General features: G+C 41.3%; 1 protein-coding gene across 1 annotated transcript in view; it reads left to right on the top strand.

Moving 5' to 3' along the window:
* The window catches only part of LOC140245598 (uncharacterized), a 68911-nt gene that overhangs the window by 20791 nt on the left and 22150 nt on the right, over positions 1 to 25970 (top strand). The window contains exons 20-45 of the mRNA XM_072325162.1: positions 747 to 929; positions 1316 to 1461; positions 4139 to 4280; positions 5158 to 5343; positions 5881 to 6084; positions 6672 to 6968; positions 7537 to 7725; positions 8360 to 8563; positions 9216 to 9509; positions 9974 to 10162; positions 10823 to 11026; positions 11891 to 12199; positions 12725 to 12939; positions 13770 to 13896; positions 14109 to 14516; positions 15275 to 15485; positions 16476 to 16660; positions 17186 to 17338; positions 17771 to 17959; positions 18549 to 18760; positions 19386 to 19506; positions 20333 to 20527; positions 21303 to 21512; positions 22320 to 22471; positions 23711 to 23864; positions 25242 to 25442. Coding sequence (XP_072181263.1) covers positions 747 to 929; positions 1316 to 1461; positions 4139 to 4280; positions 5158 to 5343; positions 5881 to 6084; positions 6672 to 6968; positions 7537 to 7725; positions 8360 to 8563; positions 9216 to 9509; positions 9974 to 10162; positions 10823 to 11026; positions 11891 to 12199; positions 12725 to 12939; positions 13770 to 13896; positions 14109 to 14516; positions 15275 to 15485; positions 16476 to 16660; positions 17186 to 17338; positions 17771 to 17959; positions 18549 to 18760; positions 19386 to 19506; positions 20333 to 20527; positions 21303 to 21512; positions 22320 to 22471; positions 23711 to 23864; positions 25242 to 25442 — 5280 coding nt within the window. The remainder of the gene's footprint in view (positions 1 to 746; positions 930 to 1315; positions 1462 to 4138; positions 4281 to 5157; positions 5344 to 5880; positions 6085 to 6671; positions 6969 to 7536; positions 7726 to 8359; positions 8564 to 9215; positions 9510 to 9973; positions 10163 to 10822; positions 11027 to 11890; positions 12200 to 12724; positions 12940 to 13769; positions 13897 to 14108; positions 14517 to 15274; positions 15486 to 16475; positions 16661 to 17185; positions 17339 to 17770; positions 17960 to 18548; positions 18761 to 19385; positions 19507 to 20332; positions 20528 to 21302; positions 21513 to 22319; positions 22472 to 23710; positions 23865 to 25241; positions 25443 to 25970) is intronic.

Raw genomic sequence — 25970 nt, 5'->3', positions numbered from 1 at the left:
AGACCTGTACAATGACCAACGTTTGTGTGTGTGTGTGTGTGTGTGTGTGTATGTGTGTGTGTGAGTGTGTGTGTTTGTGTGTGTGTTCGCGCAAGTGTAAAAAGGTTTGTGTTTGTGACATGCGTTAGCGTGTAACACGCACATCAACTGTAACTACATTATTACGAGTCTGTTTACGTCAATCCACACAGGTTTTTTTTTTTTGTCTTCATAATTTTTTTAATTTGTCTGTTTTGTTACATGATGCAGACTCAATCGTCATTCCTGCTGTTAGTACTATGATTATATCCAAAAGAGACTGGTACTGTGCTGGTGTTCCTTTCCCCCTTTTTTTTCAAAATGAGTAGATGTCCTTGTTTTCCCATCCTCCTTCTATGATGTTGTGTCCCTCAATCTATTTTGTGTCCCTCATTTTATTCCTCACGCACATTATTTATGATTTTTTTTTCCTCCAACATCCGACAATTCTCCCTTAAAGTGAACATTCAGAGAAAAATACCATTTGGCACAAATTTATTTGCTTTGTTTACGCCAGAACATTGGAAAGGACAAAATGTACAGGATGTAATACCTTTGCTTATTCCACAACTTTTATTCTTTCCACTATGTAATGTGACATTTTTCGAGGAAGTCAACAATAAAGTGCTAACCATGGAGCTACAAAAAATAATAGCTCCATTATCCATAGTTACACTTTGGTGGAAGCATCGTTTCAAATGCACACGTGTGAACGCGTCCATTTGCAGGATACTCGGATATTGAAGAGGAAGGAACTTTCGTGTGGGCCGATTGTTCGCCATCATCGGGCAACTCGTGGAATACCCCTCAAGGTAACAGCGACAGCAATGACTGTGTTGTCATCGATGGAAGCGACACTGTGGCCAAAGATTGCTCAGAAGAACATCTTTTCATCTGCGAAGCCGTAGAAGGTAATGATTCTCATGAAGTGTGTATGTGTAATTAATTTTGCCGTGATTGTGGGATGGGAACAGTCTGCCTAAAGGCTCAAGAACGCACCTGTGTTCGAGTGCTCAAAAGCGAAGCCAACCCAAACCAGACCCAAACCGTCCCTAACCACACCATGCCAGATTGAGAGCATTCTACCATGGTTCTGGTATCTCATGAGCTATTTTTCGACTTGGTCGCACGTTTTGTAGTAACAGGGTCATGTACCTGGCGCAAGTACAGGCAGCACTAGAGCTAACATAAACTTGAGTGAGTTCTGTGATTGTTAGAAGTAGCGTTTCTTATCCCAATGTATCTAATTGTTAAAAAAAGTGTTTTTCTTTTCTACTTTCTTCTGTACCATTTCCAGAATTTGACCCCATCCCTACCAATTTCACCGCCACGCCCATCAGCTCCGAAGAGGTTCTTCTGTCGTGGAATGCCCCCGCGGACGTTTGCTGGGTGACGGGTTACATCATCCGTTACAACGATGACGGTACACGCTCAGAAGTCCAGGCGAGTGTTTGTTTGTTTGCTTGCTTGTTTGTTTGTTTGTTCGTTATTTGTTTATTTGTTTGTTGTAAGGATTCATATTCGACATGGCGTCATCATGACGGTTGTCGTAATGTGTTATGTATATTAGCGTTATGTATATTACTTTGTATTACTTTATATGGAAATGATATCATTTTGAATTGAATTGAATTGAATGTAGCATAGTGGTTACGACTCCTAATCGGAGGACCCGAGTTCGATTCCCGCCCAGTGCTTACGTCCTGGGACAAGATGTTTTACCCACCATCAAGTGACCATGTCCCTCTCGACGCAGGTGTATAAATGGATACCTGGCAATTCTAGGGTAATGATAATGGAAGAGCACTCTGGCAGTGGCGTATCTAGGGGGGGGGGGGGGGGCAAGAGGGGCACGTGCCCCGGGCACCACTCTTTGGGGGCGCCGAAAACGAAAAAAAAAAAAAAACGAAGAAGAAAAAGAAAAAAAGAAGGGAAGAAAAGAAGAAGAAAAAAAAAAACTTGGGGGGGGGGAGAAAACCAAATCAAACAAGATAAAAACAAAAAATGACAATGTTTATTGTGTTCACACAGGAATTCCATGTTTTGTAAGCTGAAATTTCGGCTCGCTCGTTGCACTCGCGATCCAAAATTCATATATATAAAACAGAAGATTAGAACAAAACGTGACGATGACGCGGACAAAATGACAATGTATATTGTGTTCACACATGCCATCGTCAGAAGGCAAAATGTTACACGGAGCAGCGGCTGCAATTTTATTTCTTTCGTTCTGAAGCGATCGCCCATTGGATCAAACGATGGCGCCAAAGGTGTCGAACATACGGGGGGGCGCAAAAAACCAAATCAAACAAGATAAGAACAAAACGTATAATGATGACGCGGAAATATACAAATTTCGGCTCACTCGCGCGTACTAATTTAGTGTATTTTTTTTTTTTTTCAAGTCCTCAGTTTGCTGGTACTCAATAAATCGTTAGCTATAAGGCCATCACCATTAATTTTCTTGATTAGAATTGTAAGATTTAATAAGCAAAAAATGACAAGAATGCCATGTTTTGTAAGCTGAAATACAAAAATTTTCGGCTCACTCGCTACGCTCGCTCGCCAAAAGTTATCTAAATGTATTACATTTAAATCACCCTCATCTATAAGGCCGTCTATATCTTTATTAGAATTGTAAGATTTGATGAGCAAAAATGACACCAATTCCATGTTTTGTAAGCTGAAATACAGAAATTTTCGGCTCGCTCGCTCAAATTTAAAAAAGAAGAAGAAGATAAGAATAAAACGTGATGATGGTGCGGAACTATACAAATTTCGCCTCACTCGTGCGTACTAATTTGGAGTATTTTTCAAATCCTCATTTTGTTCGTATAAATCGTTATCTATAAGGCCGTCACTATATCTTGATTAGAATTGTAAGATTTAATAAACAAAAAATGACAAGAATTCCATGTTTTGTAAGCTGAAATACAGAAATTTTCGGCTCGCTCGCTGCGCTCGCTCGCTAAAATTTATAAAAAAAAAGAAGAACATAAGAACAAAACGTGATGATGGCGCGGAAATATACAAATTTCGGCTCACTCGTGCGCACTAATTTGGAGTATTTTTTCAAGTCCTCAGTTTGTTGGTATAGATCGTTATCTATAAGGCCGTCACCATTAATTTTCTTAATTAGAATTGTAAGATTTAATAAGCAAAAAATGACAAGAATTCCATGTTTTGTAAGCTGAAATACAAAAATTTTCGGCTCGCTCGCCAAAATTTATCTAAATCTATAATTACATTTAAATCACCCTCAAGAGACCCCTTTTAAGTGCTTGAAAAAGCATATCATGCTGACTTTTTTTTAAAGTCCCTTCCGGGATGGGGTTGGGGTTGAACACTTTTTCAGAAATTAGGGGCGCAATTTTCGCGCTTGCCCCGGGGGCCGTTTTCCCTAGATACGCCACTGCACTCTGGTAGAGCAGTTGCAACACTAAAGAGGATATCCTGGATAAATGAGACATTAGTAGTAGTAGTAGTAGTAGTAGTAGTAGTAGTAGTAATTTTATTATCATTATTGATAAAAAAAGAAGAAGTTACCATGTGAATTTAATGAGGTATTCTGATGAAACGCGACCACATTTTGAAATACAATACAATTGTAGTTACGTTCAGACGGTTGTCCTTATCTTCGGGGATAAGCTATCAAAAATCGAGGATAAGCTCTATGGGAAGCCAAGTGTTACGAAACCAGTCATTTCGTCGACGAAGTGGCCATTTTTTCTGAACGCGACTTAAGAAGCATTAAAATTATTTGTCTGCTTTATTCATATCTGCATTCATACCTGCACGCACACGTGGTTTTGCTTATCCTTATTATTTTTCCGGTGTATTCGACGCGTGTGTTTTCTTTTTAATGAATTCATGACAGCATCAAAGTATTTTAAATGGATTTCGAAAATTTAACTCATTCGTATCTTGTTCAATAACAATTATCATCTTTTTCCGTTTTCTTCTTCTGCTCCTTTTTTCATCCTCGTTTTTCATCATTCTACTGTTTCTTGTTTGATTCTTCTATTCAATTTCCTTCTGCTCCTCTTCGTTCACTTTTCTACTTTTCTTTTCTTTTCTTTTGCACCTGTATTTTATTCATTCCTTCCTCTTCTCCTTACAGGTGGAAGGGGGAGAAGAAACTTCCGTGCGCGTTATGAACCTGGAACCCTCCACGCAGTACTTCTTCACTATCGCTCCCGTAGTCCCGTACCAGGACTACCCGCAATCATTTCCAATCAGCGTAACCACACTGGAGGGACCACGTAGGTTAAACTCTTGAGTGTTTCCACCATCCTCACTTGATTGTGTCATCCCACGTTTGTCTTAACCCAGCCATTGGTAACCAGTCCTTCGTATGTTTCGATACTTTTTTTGATAGAGTCTTTCTAATTGTGTTTGCTTGGCTGTTTCTCTATCAAGATACATGGTGCCGATGAATAGTGGATTACGTTCTATCAATGTCATAACACCAAACTCTGCAACTGATTGACAATTGTCAATCAGTTGCAATGAAAACATCTCGACGGAAGAACGTCATGAATTTGATATTTTCTCCTATAATTTTGTCAAGATGATACTACAATTATCTGGGCAAAAGTGCATCCTTCAACTCTTTTGTTTAGCCTTATCAATCTATGGGAGCTCAAAGCATGAATTTAGGTAACTGGACTCTTTTACATGCTTGTCTGTGAACACTTTAGTTTCTGTTCTTGTTTTTTTGTTTGTTTTTTTTTTACAAATGCAACTCTACGCAAATACAATCTTTCCTCGATCACATTGCGTAGCGCAACGTGAAAACTGAATTGCCGCTTGATTAGTCTGTGCAACGCTTTAATAAATGTCAGTGCATTATGCTTTGGTGATGACAACGTTGACATTGGTTTAGAATAATCAGTTTAACGCCTTAGTGCCAAATAAAGTCGCTGTAGCAGAGATCTGAACTTACGGTACGATGCAATATAATTCATAGATACAATGTAGAGGCATTTATTTTATGGTGAATTTATATCTTATCAACAGTATCACTTAAATGAGTTTGAAATAAACAAACTAATATTCAATTTATATATCTCATATGATGAGCTCATATATCACTGAATATGAGAACTTAGACTATGCTCACATTTCTCCCTGAAACAGCCTGTCCAACCGGCTACGTACAGGGCTTTGAAGGCTTCTGCTACAAATTTGCCACCGAAATAAAGAGCTGGACCGACGCGCGCGCCGACTGCCGCGCGGAAACGAACTCAGACCTGGTCGAGATCCAGAGTGCCGAGAAGAATGAGTACATCACAAACATGACGGCGTCTGCGCCTCATTGGATCGGTACGTTGGACTCTTGACAAAACAAAAATGCTGCACTGTCTTGAAATATGTTACCCTATAAAGGTGCCTATATTTGATCTTTGCTACGTGAACGAAAAACAAATTGAAATGGAAGTAAATTAAAAACAAGCCAAAAAGGACCAAATTTGTATGAACCTCCTTCCATCTACTTTTCATATTAACAATTTTCAATCGAACCTTCTCACATTTTACATTATCTAAGCTCTGAGGAATGAAAAAAAAAAAATGAGGAGTCCACTCAAAGCAGAGCTTGTACATGTACAACTCATACAATCAGCTCAAAAACTTGCAAAAGAAAAAAAAACATAAAGTCATTCTGAAGAAGACAGCCATAAAAAGACAGACAGGACAAAAAAGAAAAAAATGTAATTCAGTTATGGAAATTAATGAAATCAAATCAAATCAAATAAATGCTGTAGACGTATTATGTTGTCTACAGTCAACGGGAAACGGGAAAGTTTATGATAATACGACACGTACATGACGTATAATGTGCTATTTGTGTGTATGGACCAGGACTGTACGATGTCGCCAATGAGGGTGACTGGCGATGGGGCTCAGACTGCATGACGCCTACCTTCGTGTCCTGGGCCTCCGGAGAGCCGGGGAATGGTCTAATCCCGCAGGAGGACTGCGCCGCCATCAACGGTATCTCGGGCGAGTGGTCCGACCTCAGCTGCGACATGGTTCTCAGCTACGTCTGCGAAATCAGGCCAAGAGGTATTTCGGCATTGATCTGAATGCATCGATCGTTTCGTTTCATATCATTCATTCTATTGAAATAAAAAAGTACGATTATTTAAAAACTAATATAAAATATAATACGCACGCAATGCTTCATAATCACGCCACTGAAATATGATATAAACGGCATGAAATTGACTTCGAATGCGAAATGAACAGAGAGCATAAGAAAAGGTTAAAAGGAAGGAAGGAAAAAAAAAGAGGAATATGGGAGAGGAAGAAATAAAAGCAACTTAAGTCACATGGCTGTAACATTTTCTATTTATTCTTCCCGGCACTGTCTTCCAGTTTTCTTTTCTAGTTTTGTTTTAATTGTTTCCCCTCACTCTCTCTCTCTCTCTCTCTCTCTCTCCCTCTCTCTCTCACTTCTCACTCTCTCCTTACTTCCCTATCTATCTATCTGTCTATCTGTCTATCTGTCTATCTATCTGTCTATCTGTCTATCTGTCTGTCTATCTGTCTATCTATCTATCTATCTATCTCCATATCTATCAATTTTTCTTTTCTCAGTTTACCTAGCTAAATCTTCATTGTTAATCCTCTCTTTTCGTACCTGCCTGCAGATCAGCAGCCCAACTCGGTTTCACCCTCCGGCGTGAGCGCTGACTCCCGGTCGCCGTCCTCGATCACCGTTAGCTGGACGCCCAACTCTCGACAGTGCGACATTCTGTCCTACACCTTGGCCTGGCTCGGCCAGGACGGCGTGCGCGGGGTGCAGGCGGTTCCCGGGGGCGAGAGCGACATCTACCTCATCACCGATCTCATGCCCGACACTCTCTACTCGGTGTTCATCGACACGATCACCTTCAGCTTCGGCAGTCTTGGTAATTCGGCGGGATCAGAGGTCAGAACCGTGGCAGGTAAGAAGACAATCCAGTCGTCAATCCAACAGATAAAGAACATAATAACGATCATTAATATCATTAAAGGGATAGTATAGTTTTGGTTGAGATGGGAGACTCAGATTTTAACTTTTTTTCGAGATTATTAGAAACCACTTGTGAAATATCAAGATGAAAACAAAATGAAATACACGAATTGTATGGTCTTGATATTTTTCATTAGAGGTTTCTCATTATCTCAGAAGAAAAAAAGTTGGAAATTTGAAGCCCCAGCTCTACCAAAACTTTATCATCCTTTTAATGCTAGAGTGAGACCACAGCAACAGTGAGTCTGTGGAAGCAGATTATAGGGTTTGAGTTCTTTGAGGTCTTTTTCCAGCCATCGAAGTTTGAACCATTTAACACTTTGCATGATTACCCGAACATCGCTGATTACAGTTGGGCCCGCAGCTGTTGAGTCTCTGCGGAATGGTATCATAAGTATGACCCGACCTGTCTTTCTTCTGTCTCTTTTCTTCTTAATTTTCATCCCCCCCCCCCCCCCCCGCTAATCATCGATCATCATCCTCTTCTTCAATCTCCGCAGCCTGCGCTGGCGGCTTCGAGCTCGGCAACAACAGTCGCTGCTATTCCTTCCGCAACGACCTTACCGTGGACTTCAACGGCGCCCGCCAGATCTGTCAACGGAATCCCGGCGCAGATCTTGCCGTCATCGAGACTGCAGAGGAGCACGAGTTCATCACCAGCCGCGCTGGCCCGGGAGACTGGTGGGTCGGTGAGTATTCAATTTCCGCCATCCAACGGAAAAGAAACAAAAAAGAAACTCCGCAAGGCAGTACATTTGTACTCTTTCATTTAATATTTCGTACTATCATTCTCACAATTGTGAATGGTATCCTACTTTAAAGTGCGCTCCTGTGCCATATTTTATATTACGCATGTCTTTCATCCCCGTCTTTTGCGCCCATCTCTCTCTGTAGGTCCAAGCCAACTTGTCCGAACTTAATCGCACCTGCCAAATTTCTTATCTATCCATATTTTCTTTATCTATCTCTTTTGTACTTTGTAAACAAACTTTAACAGCTTAAATCTGACTACAGCCATGACAGATGTTGAAGATTTTCTACTTTTTATCTCGGAGGCTGTCCTAATAAGTGATTAGGAAAATGAAAACATTTAATTTAAAAAAAAAAGTATCTCAACATCAACAATTTGCTAATGATTTCAAAAGTCTGGGTGCTGTGGGCTACTGCCTGAAGATCTTCACACATCAAAAAACATTTAACCTTCAAGACCTCTGCATAATGGCAGGTGTATACGTTGCATAAACCATTCTGCAAAACGAGGATTTTGGAACCATATCCATTCGGGATTCGAACCCATGATCTGCCATTCCTTATTCCCAATAGGGCTGTACGACAAGTCTGAAGAAGGGGAGTTCCGCTGGGTGGACTGCACGGACATGAACATATGGCAGACGTCCAACTGGGCCGCTGGACAGCCGGACGACGAGGACGGAAGCCAGGACTGCGGAATGATGGTGTCCACTGGACAGTGGCTGGACTGGCCCTGCGAGCGTCCAAATATGTTCATCTGCGAGCTTGACCCATTGGGTAAAACAAGAGAGCCTACCTACTCCAAGCATTATATTCAATATTTAATCTAGTGTGGCAGAGGATTTAAACGCCACGTATAAGGGTTATTTTTCGACCAGTGGTTGGGGCTCATGACTATAGGACGAGAGAGCCTAAGTTCAGTTTCTACACATGGGGTACATCTATGAACAAGAAAAGTGTCACCTCTGATGTGTTATTCAACGTCAATGTGAATGAAGAAATCATAAGAAACTAAAAAATGATTGACTGATAAAGTGCAACTCAATAATATGAAAATGGAGTAGTTATACGTTGACAGCATTGTGCTTGAGATTTAATAGAAGTACAGTGATGACACTATTTAGATAATGATGATGATGAAGAGGAGGAGGAGAATAGTGGTGGTGGTGGTGGTGCTGATGACGATGATGATCATGATCATGATGATTTGTAATTTTTTGCTAAAGTTCATTTTTATGAAATCAAATTGATGAAGAGTATCGTGATTTTGTGAATTGGCAGGGAATTGAATCAGATGTGCAATTACATCTGTTGACATTAAAAAAAAAAATGAAATTGTCACTTCCTCGCCGTGACTAAAATGTTGATCAGAAGGCTAATTGTAAATACCACTTATCCCATTATCAAAATCAATTGCTCTTGATAACAGCCAATCCTGGAGACCCCACCCCGACCGAATTCACAGCCACGACCCTATCCATTGTCAGCATACGACTGACGTGGATGCCGTCCGACTACAACTGCGATGTGATTGGCTACAGCATCCGGATCACGCAGGGACTGGACTCCATCACTGCGCTCGTGGAAGGAGGCGACTCCAACGCGTACACGCTCAACAATCTCATGCGCGATACAGAGTACAGGTTCCGAATCGCCATTGTGACCGATCTCGGACTAGGGCCTTACAGTGACACCATCACAGCCAGGACATTCAACGAGACGGGTACACGCACAGATTCACAAAAATTTCTACAAGTTATACAACAGTTTCCACATTGGGTTATTGGTCAAGTTCTATCTGGGAAAACAAAAGAAAAAGACAAGCAACTGTTTGCATAAGAATCAGCTTCTACGTGGTTACAAACTTACAAACATCCTATTGCTATTTTTTCCTTCATCAGCGACAACCATGAAAGTAAAATGAAGTTGACAGGTTGGGCTAAAAAAAAAAAAAAATCGTCTACTGAGGAGAGATAAGTTATGTTGCAAAATTGAAATAGATACACCCATATATTGAAGTAACAAGAGTGCTATCCTAATGTTTAATGCCTCAGACGAAAGAAGTATACGATTAGAACTTTGCAGGGGAGGGCATTTCCGATTTCATGTCTTTTTCGTGTTCCCATCTTTTAACATTCTGCCCTGCTTTCTGTTTCATCTTTTTTTCTTTTCTTTTTTATATTACAGACATTTGCCCAGATGGTTACGAGAAGGGCTACCTGAACCGCTGCTATCGCTTCGTTCAGGACGTGCTCACATGGCAGCAGGCCCGACTCGAGTGCAGCAAGGATCCCGGTGGAGAACTGGTGGTCATCAACAACCAGCTCGAGCAGGACTACATCAAGAACAGGACTGTGGAGGGCGACTGGTGGATTGGTATGTACATAGATGCGTTATAGACAGTGAGATGATGCACGGGACTAGCAAACTGAAGTTTGCAGGTTCGAATCCCTTGGCGGATTCCCCTTACTCCCCCATGTCTCTCCAGGGCTCTGTTGCATAACTTTACAACTAATGATAAATCTGCAGTAAATTGTAACTCCCATCATACACTATTCCACAGGAGGGTAGCCAAGCCAAGAAATGACTGATGGTTCAATTCAATTTCAAATCAGATTTCTATTCAATTTTTCGCCAAAAAAAACTACTTCTACACATCACTTTTTTTATCATTTTCTCTTGTATCAGTAAGGTCAGTAAAACTATGTGAAACGAAAAGAGCATAATTGTGGAACCTTGTGATGATAATAAATTGGCATGTTGCATTCAACAATATACACGCTATAATTGCTTTTTCGTAAATAGGTGCAAATCATGTTTACAATAGAAATACGCATAGCGAAAACGTACCGTGTATTCCGAAGAAGAAAATTAGTGCTACGCAAGGCATGAAAAACTGAAGAGTTATTGTAATCCGATACGCAATCAGTCGCGATTTAGCTTCGCCTTTTGCCCGCAGCCGTTCAATCCGTACGACACCAAATTCGCATCTGACATCCGAGTGATTAATCACCTGTTGCTTTTGACCACCTATAGGTCTCCACGATCAGTCCACCGAGGGGACCTTCCGCTGGACCGACTGCAGCCAGATGACCCCATGGCAGACCTCCAACTGGGCACCGGACGAGCCGGACGTCGGGGCCACTGACCAGAACTGCGTGCAGATGATCAGCAGCGGTCAGTGGATGGATTGGCCCTGTGCACGCCCGAACCAGTTTATCTGCGAAATCTTCGCGAAGGGTAAGCGCGTAGTCTTTGCTATCTTCCAAAATGTGCCTCTTACTCCTTTTTTACTTTTTAATTTTGAGTATTCCTGGGTTGAGGAAAAAAGCTTTGATATAACACTTTTCAGCATCTATCAATACGCATTGGAAATATTCTTTATGAAATTTCGGCCGCCGATTAGCAAGTTATGATCTGATTTACTGTTGATTACTCCCTGTACTATATGACTATATCTCCTGACGATTTAACTAGCGGCTTCATTTTTTGTTGGGGGATGTCATTCATTGCACTGCTTGTCATCCTCGGGGTCGTAGTCCCGTTTATATGTATTTATTGCGTCGTGATTCTGATCTACAGAACATTTATCTTACTAATACTTCTTTTCCTATTACTGATTACCTCATTTCTTATCATTTGTCACTCTTGTGTCTTGTGATTCTTTCCTTCCAATTTGCTAACGTCTCTTGTTAAATTTTGTCTCTAGAATGTTGAACATTTCTATCAGATCATTTTCACTGGTTGATTATTCCGTTTGTGTGTTGTTGTTTTCTTTTTATGTTGCAGTCTATAAATGCTGTGGACATAATACGACAAGCCAACGTCCAAAATAGTGTCGTATGATGAAAATAATGGCTTTTTTTTTTTCTGGTGTACATTTATGTCCTTTCGAAAGCAAGATGTAAAAGTATAATCCATTTCGCTTCAACGGATTACAAATTAATATAGACGCATTAGAAGTATAAGTAAATCAATTATATAATGATACACTCCAGATACCCTTCAAATTTTTGCCGAGAATTTAGGTGCGTAATGTTATTTTTTTAAATTTGTAAATGTGTGATAATGTGGATGTGAATGTTTGTTATTTTGTATTTCCAGACTTCTTCCCCATCGAAGTGTTTCCCGCCAATTTCAGCGCAGAGCCAGTCTCCGACAGCAGCATCCTCCTCAGTTGGGCGCCGTCACAGTTCAACTGTGACGTGTACGCCTACCAGATCCGCTACTCGGACCTTGCCGAGCTCAACTCCGAGGGGGAGCGAGTCATCGCGGGCGGGAACGCTGACTCCACCGTCATCGACAAACTGCGCGCCAGCACTCCATACCGTTTCGAGATCCGTCCCCTCGTGATCGTCGACAGGGAGTACGACTACGGGCCGCCCGTCGATGCCAGTACACTGGAATACCCAGGTGACGTTAGGATATCATTTTGCGTTCTAATAATATCCTTATTGAAAGCAAGTGAATTTTCTCCCTGTCTGTTTATTAAGTAGTATCGTAAAATGGAGCTAGAATCTCACGTAAATGGGAACAATAATAATCTTGAGGTGTGAATTTCTTCAATTTGTCTCCCTCAATAATTAAATTGCGGATCAATAGTTGTGATTTCACACATTTCATTTGTGAGGGGAGACAGATTGAAGAAATTCACACCTCAAGATCCTTATTGTCACCATTTACGTGAGATTCTAGCTCCTTTCTACAATACTACTTAATAAACAGACAGGGAGAAAACCCATTTCAGAAACTGTGCTGCTACATTACGTTATATTCCGTGGATACTTGGATCCAGTTACGTTCCCCCCCCCCCAAAAAAAAAAGAAATAGAACAAACGGTTTCCATTAGATTAAAATGTCAAGTACAGACAATGAAATATCAAACACGCCATGTGCACACGACATTAACATTGGGATAATCTCTGTGTCCTCTAACAGGATGCCAGGAGACCGTCGTCATAACAACGGCACCAGGCAACATCTCCTCCCCATATTTCCCCGCTGACTATCCTCCAAACCTGCAGTGTCGCTACGACATCATGTTGGAGACTCGCGTCGAGCTCACTTTCCAGCTTCTCTTCTTCGTCCCCGACCCCAACGACTTCCTTCGAATCTCGGAGATGAGGGAGAGCGGAGAATACGAAGAAACGCTGGTATGTGAACCTCTTTGTTTGCTTGTTTGTTTGTTTGTTTTTTTCTTTGTTTCTTCATCGTATCAGGGCAATTACCCCTCCCAGGGCAATTACCCCCCCCCCCCCCCCCTCCCGACCTCGGCTAAATCAGTGTAAACAGTGGTCAGTGATAAGGTTAGAGTAAAGATTAGGTTTAGGGTTAGAGTTTGGGTTAGGTTTAGGTTAAGGATTTAGGATTATGGTTAGGGTCAGGGGAAGGGTCTGGGAAAATTGTCCAAGGGGTAACTGTCCTAGACCCGTTTTTCATTTCTACCTTTTTGCCTCATACCGATCAGCATACTGAAAGTTAAGCGAATGCAACCCCGGTGGGCAGCGAATGAATATCGTTTCAATCGGACCACCCATATTTCCCCACGCTACTGCCTCTTTAAAATGATGTGTTTCCGTGGTGTTTAACACGATGGATGTCATTACGTTAATCGGCAAATGATGCAACCGGTCATTTTAGTGAAAGGTGTGATAAATGCATGCTGTATTTCAAATTAGTATTATTCTCTGGTATTCTACCTGTTGTTTTCGTCCTTTGATGCTCTTCAATTTCATCTAGGGTGTATGTTCATAGCATTGATCGTGATTCACGTACTCTCTTGATCTTGACACTGTGTAGATAAGACCTTTACTGCCTCAACCTTTGTATCAACAAGTTTCTGAAGGATAGCCACACGAGCAATGTATTCTGCTGGCAAAAAGCACGGTTGATCAGCAGTTAGCAGCTGTTATATAAAATTATATCACAGCTTTCCAATATTTGCAGACGGTCTTGGAGTAAGTCGTTCTCGTTTTTTAAACAGATGCTGAACGGCCTCACCCTGCCCAAGAACTACATCAGCACCTCCAACGCGGTGAGAGTGGAGTTCGTTACGGACCAGAGTAGGGAGAGCCGGGGCTTCCTCCTGACCTACAGTGAATACGACGTTGGTAAGTCCGTAAAGCATTACAAGTATGTATTAGACGTCACTTCATTGCTTGCAGAATTCTTTTGAGAGACCACACCATCAATACGTGCTATTTGAGAGAGTGACATCCTGTAAGATTCATCGAACCTCGTCATGTTTTCAATATTTTTCCGCCTTTTCAAAAGTGGTGATGGTCGCATGTTGATCTCTTTATTTGTTTGTTTTTTTGCACAGAGGCGCCTATGGAACGTATGTGCACGAGTTTCTATGACCTCAAATCCGGGTTGCCTCTCCTCTTGGAGTCCCCGGGCTACCCAAGCGGCTACGACGACTATCAGGACTGTAGCTGGGTCTTCACCTCCACGACCCCGCCGTCGACGAACAACGTCGGCATAGCGGCCAACGACATCATCCAGCTGGACTTCCGCGACATCGCTCTCGAGAACGGCTACGACTACCTGGTGGTGGGCCAGGGCTCAGACCCGTCTGACCCGAGCTCAGTTGTCTACCGCTTCACCGGATCCACCCAGGAGTTGCTCACCATCACCGACGAGGCGGTCTGGCTCCGGCTGGAGACCGACTCGTCAACTGTCGACAACGCGGCGAAGGGTTTCGCGCTCTCTCTAAGCGAGAGGAACAGTGGTTAGTACTTCGCTCCCCAGGCCTTTTCACGCACGGCGCGTGTTTCCCCATGTTACACAATACCTGTCTTTGCAGAAATGACACTCCACCCAATTTCAGTGCAGTGGAATTTCAATATGAAGAGATGCGTGATGCTTCCCCCCCCCCTAAAAAACGTCCTTATGGCAAGTATAACGTTATAGCAGTCGCCAAAACTTGCACACATTAATAAAGGTCATCTTTGATCAGAGAAAAGAGCTTGCTACAATGTATATCAGGTATCGTATTGTATCAGATATCCATATGCCGAGTGCCCACTACACTGCAATGTCTAGCACTTCCATCTCACATAACATCTTATGCTTGATATGAAAGCCATTAGTATGAAGCCTTTTGCTCCTTTCGGTAATTGTATATCAAAAGTACATTGACCTTGCCCCTACGTTACCATGCAAGGATGGAAGATACGTTGAGGCATTCACGTTTCCACATATTGCCCTGGGTATGTTAGTCCTTGGATTTAAAACATGCCCTCTTTAGAATGTACGTCGAGTGTGTAAACTATTCCGCTTGTGATGCATGGCACCACTGCTGTCTTTCTGCAGCTGTATGCTAAAATATCGAAACAGTTCACATAAGGCATGAAATGCCTCTTCCCTTGCACAGGACAGCCTTTGAGTGTCACTTTTATATCCCTCATTTTACCATAGATGATACGCACACAAAGGGCAGCATGCGGATTAATACTACTAGTATATGTTTGTCTTTGTGTATGCCAGAGGACGTTCCTGCTGATAAGGCACCTGGTAACAACTCGCCCTTGAACATAACTTGCGGGGGAAATGTCGCCGTCCCAGTCGATGGGGTCCAGGTCATTGAGTCCCCGAACTTCCCCCAGGACTACCCGCACAGGCTTGATTGTACTTGGTACCTCACCACTGACCAGGCCCGTATCAGGCTGTCCATCAGAGATTTCATGACGGAATACTTGTGAGTGTGGCTGCCAAGCCCTGGCAAATCGATGATGATTGTCATGACAACGACTTGATCTTGGATGATGGCAATGATGACGAAGATGAAGACGATGATGTTGATGATGATTGTCATGACAACGACCTGATCTTGGATGATGACGATGATGACGGAAATGAATACGATGATGGTGATGATGATGATGATGATGGTGGTGGTGGTGGTGATGATGATGATGATGATGAGGAGGAGGAGGAGGAGGAGGAGGAGTAGGAGTAGGAGGAGGATTATAATGAGGATACCATGGTGCTGCCGGTGTTGGTGATGACGATCATGATGATATGATTCTGTGGATGTTGACAGCGGCGATGCTGCTGCTGCTGCTGCTGCTGACGATGATGATGATGATGGGGAAGATAGTGATGGTGGTGATGATGATGATGATGATGATATTAGAATATATTGAAGAAGAAGAAAAATATACAATGAAAATTATTTCAATCATCAGACATCATCTTTTTGATAACAATGATTGTAACCATGATGATTACAATGATACGAGGACGCTGATCGTGACGGCGATGGCAAAAATCCTAACTCTTGAGATTACATTCACTCTCATAATATTTTTCCCCTCGCCCGACTTGAATTCGAAAGTAGACTTTCACGCTCTATTAAAGCGGAATTTTACATGTAAATCCATTCATTGAGAGACACTTCATCAATTCAATACGGGTGTTGCGATTTCCAAAGCCTTATAATCGTTGATATTATCATTGTCAATTCCAAGTTTCAATGCAGTTAAAACAACTTGTCTAAACTCGAGAAACACAGGTCACCGTGCATTTGGATATGGTCTGTTTTTTCACCTGTTTTCCTTTGTGGTTCTGTTTGTTGTTATTGTTGTTGATGCTGTTGCTGTTGTTGTTGTTACTGTTGTTGTTGTTGTTGTGGTGGTGGTGGTGGTGGAGAGGGCTCCTCTAATTCATTATCTCCTGATTCGCACAGTTATGACGTCCTAGAGATTGGCAACGGAGATGACCCTACGGACAGCAGCACGAAGTACGCCGAATTCTCCGGCACCGTCCAACCGGCGTCTTTCATGATCAAGGACTCTGCTGCGTGGATCCATTTCACCTCCGATTATGCCAATGCGTCCAGTGGATTTTCCATTTTTGCGGAGCAAGATCATGGTTTGTGTTTTCCATTTTCATGCTTTCCTTCTGTAAACTCTTTTTATTAACGAATAATACCAGAAATATAGATTATTTTTCGACGTCTTTGCCTCAGACGGAATATTGCAGTAAATTGCAAAAAAAAAAAAATCTATGGATAGTAATACTCATGTTATCATATATATATATATATATATATATATATATATATTTCAAGGATATATAATTATTTATATATATGTGTGTGTGTGTGTGTGTGTGTGTATACCTGTTATGAACAGATAAATTATATATATATATATATATATATATTCATTGATATAGATTCATTGTCTTTGCACTGACGAAGGTCTGAGGCAGACCGAAAAATTTTGTAATAAGTATTTTTTGTAATCGTTGGATCCATGGCGTACTTGAGACTCTTTCTTCTAATAATTATATATATATATATATATATGTATATATATATATATATATATATATATATATATATATCTGTGTTTAGTTTCGTTTAAAAAACATATTTATTCGGGATTCGTGCAGATTGTGAGGAGACGATTCGGCTCGTCCAGGGAACAGCGACCATTTCCTCGCCTAACTATCCGCAGAATTATGGTAACGACGAGTACTGCCTTTGGACCGTTTTCTGCCAACAATTGTTACCAATAAGAGCCGTCGTCACCGATTTTATGACAGGTAAGAGTTTGTTGGTGTGTTTATAACTGTTATGTTAAAATGTGTGTGTGGGGGGGGGGAGGAGAGTGTGCACTAAACTAAATAATTTCTGCCTACAAAAGAATCACAAATGAAAAAAAAAACAACTTGAAAATAGACCTCCATGTGGTTTTGATCACATTCCCGATTCTATGGTTGATAAAATGGAAAAGAACGCCTGATTCGTAGACTACTTTTTTACTCGTTTTCACAGTCGTTACTACTTTTACAATTGACATCACGATAACATCGATATTGCAGTGATAATAAGTGGTGCTTGAATCATTATCATTTTTGCCATTACTATTACTATTACCATCATTATTTTCATTAGTAGATTTGTAACTGATTACCGTCTTCGATCTAATTATCAATACATTATCATCATTGGTTTTCGGTAATGTAATTCTACAGAGGGCCCCTATGATACTTTGGAGTTCGGTCCGGGATCAGGGGACAATGCTGTCGACCTCACCACCAGGGTAGGCCAGTTGTCTGGTCCTGTCAACGAGTCCTTCACCACCAACTCCGCCACAATGTGGCTGGCTTTCACCTCTGACGGCAGCACCAACATGCCAGGCTTCAGCATTACTTTCTACGATGGTTTGTATCTGTTAAAACCAACTGATGCACCACCCCTTCATCTGTAAAATCAAACAAACAAAACAAAACAAAAACAGAAAACAAAAACAATAAATATGAATAAATAGAAAATGAATAGATAGATGAATAAATAAATAAACTACGAATTGGTAATAATTGTATATATAAGTTCTTAGAAGGAAACATGTTTTAATCTCGAATGTCAAGGTAGAAAACAAAATGTAAAATTTAGCATTTCCTAAAAATAACCGCTATTTTTCCCACTGATCGTAAAAGTCAGGAATCCCAAAGAATTCAGCTGTTATCATCGACGTTTCATATCTTATCATCTTTTTTCTCATTTGTGTGAGCTTAGAGCCAAATAAGTCATCTGATTCGCTATCTAATGAAGATGTGGAGGTATTTTCTTCATTTCCCTCTTGTAATCATTGATCTCATAGAAGTCAGAGGTTATCATCATAGTGTCATATCTTATCACCTTTTTTCTCTCATTCATGTGAGCTTAGAGCCAACTGAACCATCGGATTTGCTATCTAATGAAGATGTAAAAGTGTTTTCCCCATGTTTCCCCTTGCGTCTCCTTATACAGACATGTGCTCTAATGAGGTACTGACGGACTTGTCCGGTACCATCTCCTCCCCGGGTTACGGCTTCCAGTATCCGAACCATGCCCTCTGCAACTGGGTTATCCAGGTTACCGAGGGATACAACATCCGCCTGACCTTCTCCGGATTTGACCTCGAAGCCGGCCGTGACACGCTCGGCATTGTGGGAAGCCGCGCTGAGCCACTCGGAACATTGGTGAGGACTACATCATAATTATCTTCTTCTTGTTATTGTTGTTATTGTTGGTGGTGGTGGTGATGGTGGCGGTGGTAGTGTTGTAGTCGTTTGTTTGTTTGTTTGTTTCTTTGTTTGTTTTTGATGTTCAAATTTAACTTGATTAGTCGGGTCTTTTTTTTTTCTGAAAACAATTGCAATTGCATCCCGCAAGTGGGTTGGGATTTTCAGAGATGACTGGATAACAGCCTAACACTCATGTGTAAAATGGCTATTAAGGAAATGTTTCCCTCATGGAGGGCAATCAAAAAATATGACACAAAAAGTAATATTTGTCCAAAGATGCGTACTTTTTGAGTAAGATTACACTTTCAGTACAATGTGCAGGTCAAATTCCTATTGTGACATTCATTCCTTCAACCAGATTCGAGATGTTTAAAAAAAAATCTCATAGACCATATTGTTGAACAAAGCGTACGTTTCAATATAATTCTGACCTTGATTTATATCGAAAGCCTTGAAAATCCCGCATCCCATAGAATTTACTGGTTTATTTCGAGGGAATTTTAGAGATCTAAACGGTACCAAGAAGAATGAGTAGCAGTATAAACATTCTCATTTTTTAATGCATTTACTTTATATTCAGGTTTTGACCGGTTCGGACATTCCCGATGACGTCATCAGTACGGCGAATACCCTTGCCATAAGGTTTTCCGCCGACTCAGCTGGTGTTGCGACCGGGTTCTCTTTCACCTACGAACAATTCTGTAAGTCCATGCTATTACCCGTAGGAGCACCGCTGGTGTCTCCGCATGCAGTGTACATTTCAGCTGGAGAATCAAGTTTGTTCGAATTGATTTTAGTTGGGATTTATACAACGAACGTAAGAAGAGAGAGAGAGAGAGAGAGAGAGAGAGAGAGAGGAAGTGTAAATCAACGACAGCATATCCTGCGATGATATTATATCTAAAACTTACCATACGGGTAAGTTCAGAGGAATTACCAATAATTAAAGGCAAAACAAAAAAAAAAATCGAACAGCAATCGATAAGTGCTACGGCACATGAAGAATTAGTGGCCCTCATCTCACGAAATATAATGTATGGTTTATTTTGTTGTGCGTTAAACATGATTTTCACTAGAAAAGAAGTTTTATCTGGGAAACGTTGAATTTCTTCGTGCTATATTTAACATCTACTAGGTCAAACATTTCTTCATGCCCAAAATTTCATTTTCGACCTCAACATACAGATTGAGTATGAACATAGAGAGCTGAGCCATAAACTGAGGTGAACGAGCCAATTGTACATGCTAATGCTTTCAAAAGGAGATTGAAGTATATTTATCATCATTCATACCTTCAGTCCACTGCAACTAACCACGTATCATTAGACACGTATGTCTACTATATTTCCAAGTCTAAGGGTCTATGAACTTTACTGTGCATAGCGTTGTAGGTGATTAGAGGCAAACTAGCAGACGTGTGCGACGAACAATGTGTAGCGGCAATCACATCGTCCACACTTTTCTTCTTTCTACATCCATTTCCTCCCTCCCCCACCCCCATACACACACATTCACACATTCATGCAGACGACTGTCCCGAAGGCTACATCGAAGCGGACGCGAATGGACCCACCTGCTACAAGTTTGGAAGCGCCCCCCTTACTTGGCAGGCTGCGAGGGAGGACTGCCGCTCCACGCCGGGTGCCGATCTCGCCGTCATCACAAGCGCACTTGAGAACCGCTACATCCGGGATGTCTCCGGCGGCGACCAATGGTGGATCGGTGAGTTTGATATCTGCCATGCGCAGTCGACGTTTCTTTTTCTTTTTGGTCTGGCCAGGGTCCTGTCGATTGTGACGTCATGAATAACAATTTACAGAAGGTTTAGTATAGACAGTTGATAGACCGATCCGACGTCACATAAAAATCCGCAATATTTAACTGCGGTGTCCCATGTGCGCATGCGTTTGACGTATGCATGATATAATCATATGCGGCAACCGGCTCACCCCGCCGCAATATAATCATGCATTCAGCATACGCTTGCGCAATGGAGATACCGCAGTAAAAGGCGGGTGTTCTGCCAGATCGGAGCGGTCCGTACTCCTTAACATAACAGACAGCGTGAATAAGCCAGTTCGGAGATAGTTCATGTGAACATGAGTACAAAAGACCTTTCTCTGTTTTTAGTTGGTTAGGTACCTCACTCCTTTTCAAACTAAATGTCAGGTAGGGCATGAAAAAGTTGCGCAATGTAACAATAACGTTTATTTATGGAATCCATCAACCATGTTCAAGCAAAGGATGAACCTGATGACCACTGGTTTGTCAATTTACACTTAGGAGACCATCCATCTCATTATTTTTGCATCGAATGTAACATTGTCACATACCACTTTTGCTGTCAGGTTGGTGTGCTGGCAAGCTTATGTCGGTCAATCTGAAATCTTAACGTTCTTAAAATCTTTAAGAATCCCGAAATGGCGCACTACCACGCTTTGTTGAGATTGCCATCATAGCTTGATTCTCGTGTTCCTGTTGATGCTGCCCTATACAGGTCTTTATGATGTCGCATCAGAGGGTATCTTCTACTACGTCGAGTGCGACACTCCGACCAACAACTGGGCCATCTATAACTGGGGCGATGACCAGCCGAGCAGGGTCCCTGGGAACCTGGAGGACTGCGTGTACATCGAGGGCGCCGACGGTTACTACTACGATGACCGCTGCGACCTCGCCAAGCCATACATTTGCGAGACGCTTAAAGGTCCGCTCAGGCATATTTTTCAACTTCAAGTAATACACACAAATCGAGCTGGCGTTCCCTCCCTCCGTCTCTCTCTCTCTCTCTCTCTCTCTCTCTCTCTCTTTCTCCCTGTCTTACATTCATGGACAATAATGACACCTTTTCCCAATATTGTATACCTTGAATGGGACTGCATACATTGCATTATAATATATCGTGACTCGGAGACCACGTACGTCAAAAATGTTCTATACGAAAAATGTATCCCTATCACATCTTACAACCTCGCTGTGCGGTTTCCTTATCTTGACTGAAATATCAGCCCTAAACTCTCACTAAAATCTTTCTGTCATTTCATTATACACATATTATTTACCTTTAAGAATTGTTCCTGCACGGGTTCGTGAAGGTTATTCAAAATAATAATAATAGTAACATAATACATTCATGTACAAATTTGTGAGCAGGTACAGAGCCTGATCTAAAATTACCGTAAAGATGTTTAATGAAAGCTGAGTTATAATTTCCCAAGTACCTGTCTTTCTACAGTAATCAAATTAGCAAAGAAACCCATGACTTAACTTGTCGGTATACATAAAATTCTGCAAAATCGATTACAATGGTATTTTGTCCAAAATAATATGTCGTCGGTCAAAATGGTCTACTGGGTCAAAAAGCAATGATAACGACAAGTTGCCTTTACAAGTGCTTGCCTCCACAGATTACGTTGATCTAGCTGCAGGTACCTGCAACTAAATCCCCCTCCCCCCCCCCCCCCCCTACCAGACGTTATCTAACGGAGCCCCATCTCCTGTTCTATTTTGCCAGTTGACGATGTCATCCCGGATGCCTTCAACCCAACCGATTTCGATGTGGAGGCAGTAAGCTCCGACACGCTACGTGTTTCATGGAACCCCAGCTCTTATTATTGTGACGTCACAGGATATAGAGTCACACTCGAGACAGAAAACATGAGCAGGGTGAGTAGCCTACCTTAGGCCTAGAGTACCACTCTCACTCTCGAGATTTAAGAGCGATCCACAGGTGACATCGCCCTATATGGTAACTTGAGTATCATGCAACTAGAAGACTGGCCTGTCTCGGATAGGGAATACCCGTAATAGATTGTGTATACAGCCTTATCATTGATCTCTAAGCATATGTCAATACAAACGAAGTCGAGCAGCTCGACCGAAGTCGAAGCATACGCTTCATATTCGCTAACGGGCAGTTCCATGACAGCAGGCCTGTACTAGTCGTAAATGGTTTTCGAGCGTTCCTCGAGTGAAAATCGGTTCAGTCGGGTCACCCTTCTTTCAGCACGGTATAGGGTCTTCAAAGTAGACCAAAAGACTGTGGAGGCTCAAAGATGTAAAAATAAATATTTTTGATAAATCCAAGACACTTGCTTCTTGGAAAATGGTGCCTATTATCATGATTGACCAAGTTTGCTGGAAAGGGAAATTAATTTTGCAGAACAGTCTTTATAAAAACGGCATCTCATCTTCAGGGTATGGAGATGGTTCATTTTAATCAAAATCGTACCAATGTTGCAATGTTGATTATAAACAAGACTGCTAGAAAGTGGGTAAATGAGGAATAATGCCTCACCGAATATGCTTCCATACCAAGCATTAAAGCAAAGTGGTGACTTACTTAATTAAAGGAGATTTTCATCTTTAAAACGACATTAGTCTGCAAAGACTAGCACAAAGCCGTCGGTCATAATCAATATTGTAATAGCAGTACGACGAACATGTAACATTACAAAAATAAACCACGTTCTAATTTTTTATTTTAGAGAAACTTGTTTTTGTTTTTGTTTGTTGGCTAAGTCTAACCAAGGCCGTTCAAGAACGGGCACATGAAATCAGCTCTTTCATGACAAAGATGACAAAGAAAAACAAAGTAGAAAAACGGAATCTCTAAAGTACATAGTCGAAAGAAACTAGATAGCAAGCAGTTATTGGACATGGTTTATGGGAATGCAATGATTTCTTCCGAGAAGTTGCTCTCAGTAACCCAACCCCTCGCCCAGATTGATAATGAGCTACATTGTAAGTCAAGTCAAATGCGGGGGGGGGGGGAGTTATTGGCTGTTTGATCTATGGCATTTTGTGTTTTTGTAGGGTTCTTTTTTTTTTTTACCTGAGTCTCCCTCACCATCATCTTTGCCATAATTATTTTGTTGTTCTTTGTCTTTCTTTGCGTTTTATCAGGTCATTACTTTCCAAGGCTACGACACGTCAAGTATAAACGCGGACTCCCTATCCTCATCCACAAGCTACATTGTCTCTTTGAATGCCGAAACTTTCACCTTCGGAAGTCTCCCGGATGTTGGTTCAATCAATGCTACAACACTGCCTGAAGGAGGTATGTCGCTGCGCTCAATCCCTATTAGTAAATCGTCATAAATTGTTTGTTTTTTTTGTTATATTTTCTTTTGATGAAGTTCTAGTTGATGAGTATTCTTGTTTTCTCTTCTCACTATACAACAACCAACATCTCCTATATTAGATCGGGAATCAGCTGAAAATAATATTAAGTTCACAATGTTCAGAGCTATCAGATGTCAATATTAATTTTGCTTAGGCATGTCTGGTCTGGTACTAGTGTGTTTTTAATATTTACTGTTAAATCATAATATTTCACGTTCATCGACCCAAGGTTAGCATTTTCAACTATCAGAATAGGAGTGCATCTTATTTATAAATGTTTATTGTGTACGAAGTCGATGTAAGGTGAAAACCTGTTGTTGATATGTTGATGTATGTATGAATTATACAGATAATACTAGACTTTACGAAATACTGTTTCTGCACAGCCCCCCCCCCCCCCAATTTTTTTGGGTTTTTTTTTTTCTTATCTCTGATCCCCATTCACGTCTAGTAGTGGATCGTTGTCTTTGTTGCATATTCCTGTGTCTATTCTATTACCTCTTTATCACGCTATAGTCTTGTTTCCTTTCGTGTCGTCAAGTCAGTTTCTTTCCCTACGAGTAGTCTTGTTGCTGCCCCAGTCTTGTCTTATGCTCTTTACTCTGTTTGTTGTTTTGTGTGTAACTGTTTGTCCTTCTGTCTCTCAGTGGGCTGCCAAACTTTTTTGTGACAAACTTTTTGTGCTGATTTGCTGCTGTTTTCAATTAAATTCAATTTTTGCATCGATCACTTAAGCCATTCCATACTAAATTCTGAAATCCCCATAGACTTAATACACAGGCCACCAGGTTCCCGTATTGAACGGGTTAATACAAGAGGGGCCTACACTCTACAAGCATTGTCTTTTTAGTGGGTCCCTCCGTTTTTTTCACACAGTACAACTATTGCAATGTATCACTACTGTTAGTTTTTTTTTATTGTTGTTGTTTTCTCTGTACAAATTGTATGCATTGTTTTTTGTGATTCAAGAAAGTGAGATTTATGTTTACATATTGTGGAAAAAACGAATGAATTTGAACTTGAACTTGAACTTGAAGTAAGAGTGTAAGTAACACGTAGGGGAAATACCCCCCCCCCCCCCCCATACGAGAGAGATGTAATATCTAGGTTCTTTTGTTTCTGTGGCCACTAATGGCAGTTATTGATAATGGAAAATTGCAATAGGCGCTGGTGTTGTAGCAGCTTCTGGGTATCACTCACATTCAGCCCTGAACATTGAACAATCGTGTCCATAGAGCTTATGATCATTGCAAGAATCCTGAACAGTGTCCAATATACAATGACACTTCTCCGTCACCTCCCCTTGGTCCAGTCACCAACTGCCCGCCCAACTACGAGCAGGGCCCCGACTTCACCTGTTGGCGATTCAGCGTGGCGCCGCAGACGTGGTTCGACGCTCGTCTAGCGTGCCAGGCAGACGACCCCGACTCCGATCTAGCCGTGATCGATACTCGCGAAGAACTGGACTTCGTCAATTCGTCCCGCGTTCTAGAACAAGCAACTTACTGGATAGGTGGGTATCGATCATGCCAGATTCTTCTGAAAACGAATGTATATTATTTTATCTCTTCCCAGCTACACTGTTGAATATGGGGGCAGTAGACTAAAACAGAATCATGAGTCTATGTTACAGGAGAGGTTATTCAAAGATACAGCTGTACAAAATGATGAAAACTAATTATAATCTGTACGACATACAATGTTCATTCGTGTTATTGAGACACGTACATTTCTGGTCCATCATGGCCCTCCATAGGCGCCATTAAAATTAAATTAGGGGATCAAAAAAAAATAATAATTTTGAAAGTTTAAAGAATCAGTATGTTTCTCTCTTAAGAGGGTTTAAGTAAGTGATGGCAAGGGTTTATTCAAAGGTCAATGATTTTGTTTGCAGGAGGAACTCATAATCAACCAATAGATTACCGACCCAACCGCGGTCACGAGACTCTGCCAATGTGATTTTCCAACTGTATTAATTTTGTGGTGTCTTCTTATCATTAGATTTGCTTTAATAAAAGTCTAGAATTGGTCGCTTGCTGAC

Source organism: Diadema setosum, chromosome 22, assembly GCF_964275005.1.
Source record: "Diadema setosum chromosome 22, eeDiaSeto1, whole genome shotgun sequence".
In the NCBI taxonomy this organism is placed as follows: Eukaryota; Metazoa; Echinodermata; class Echinoidea; order Diadematoida; family Diadematidae; genus Diadema; species Diadema setosum.
This window is presented reverse-complemented; position numbering and strand designations above follow the sequence as displayed.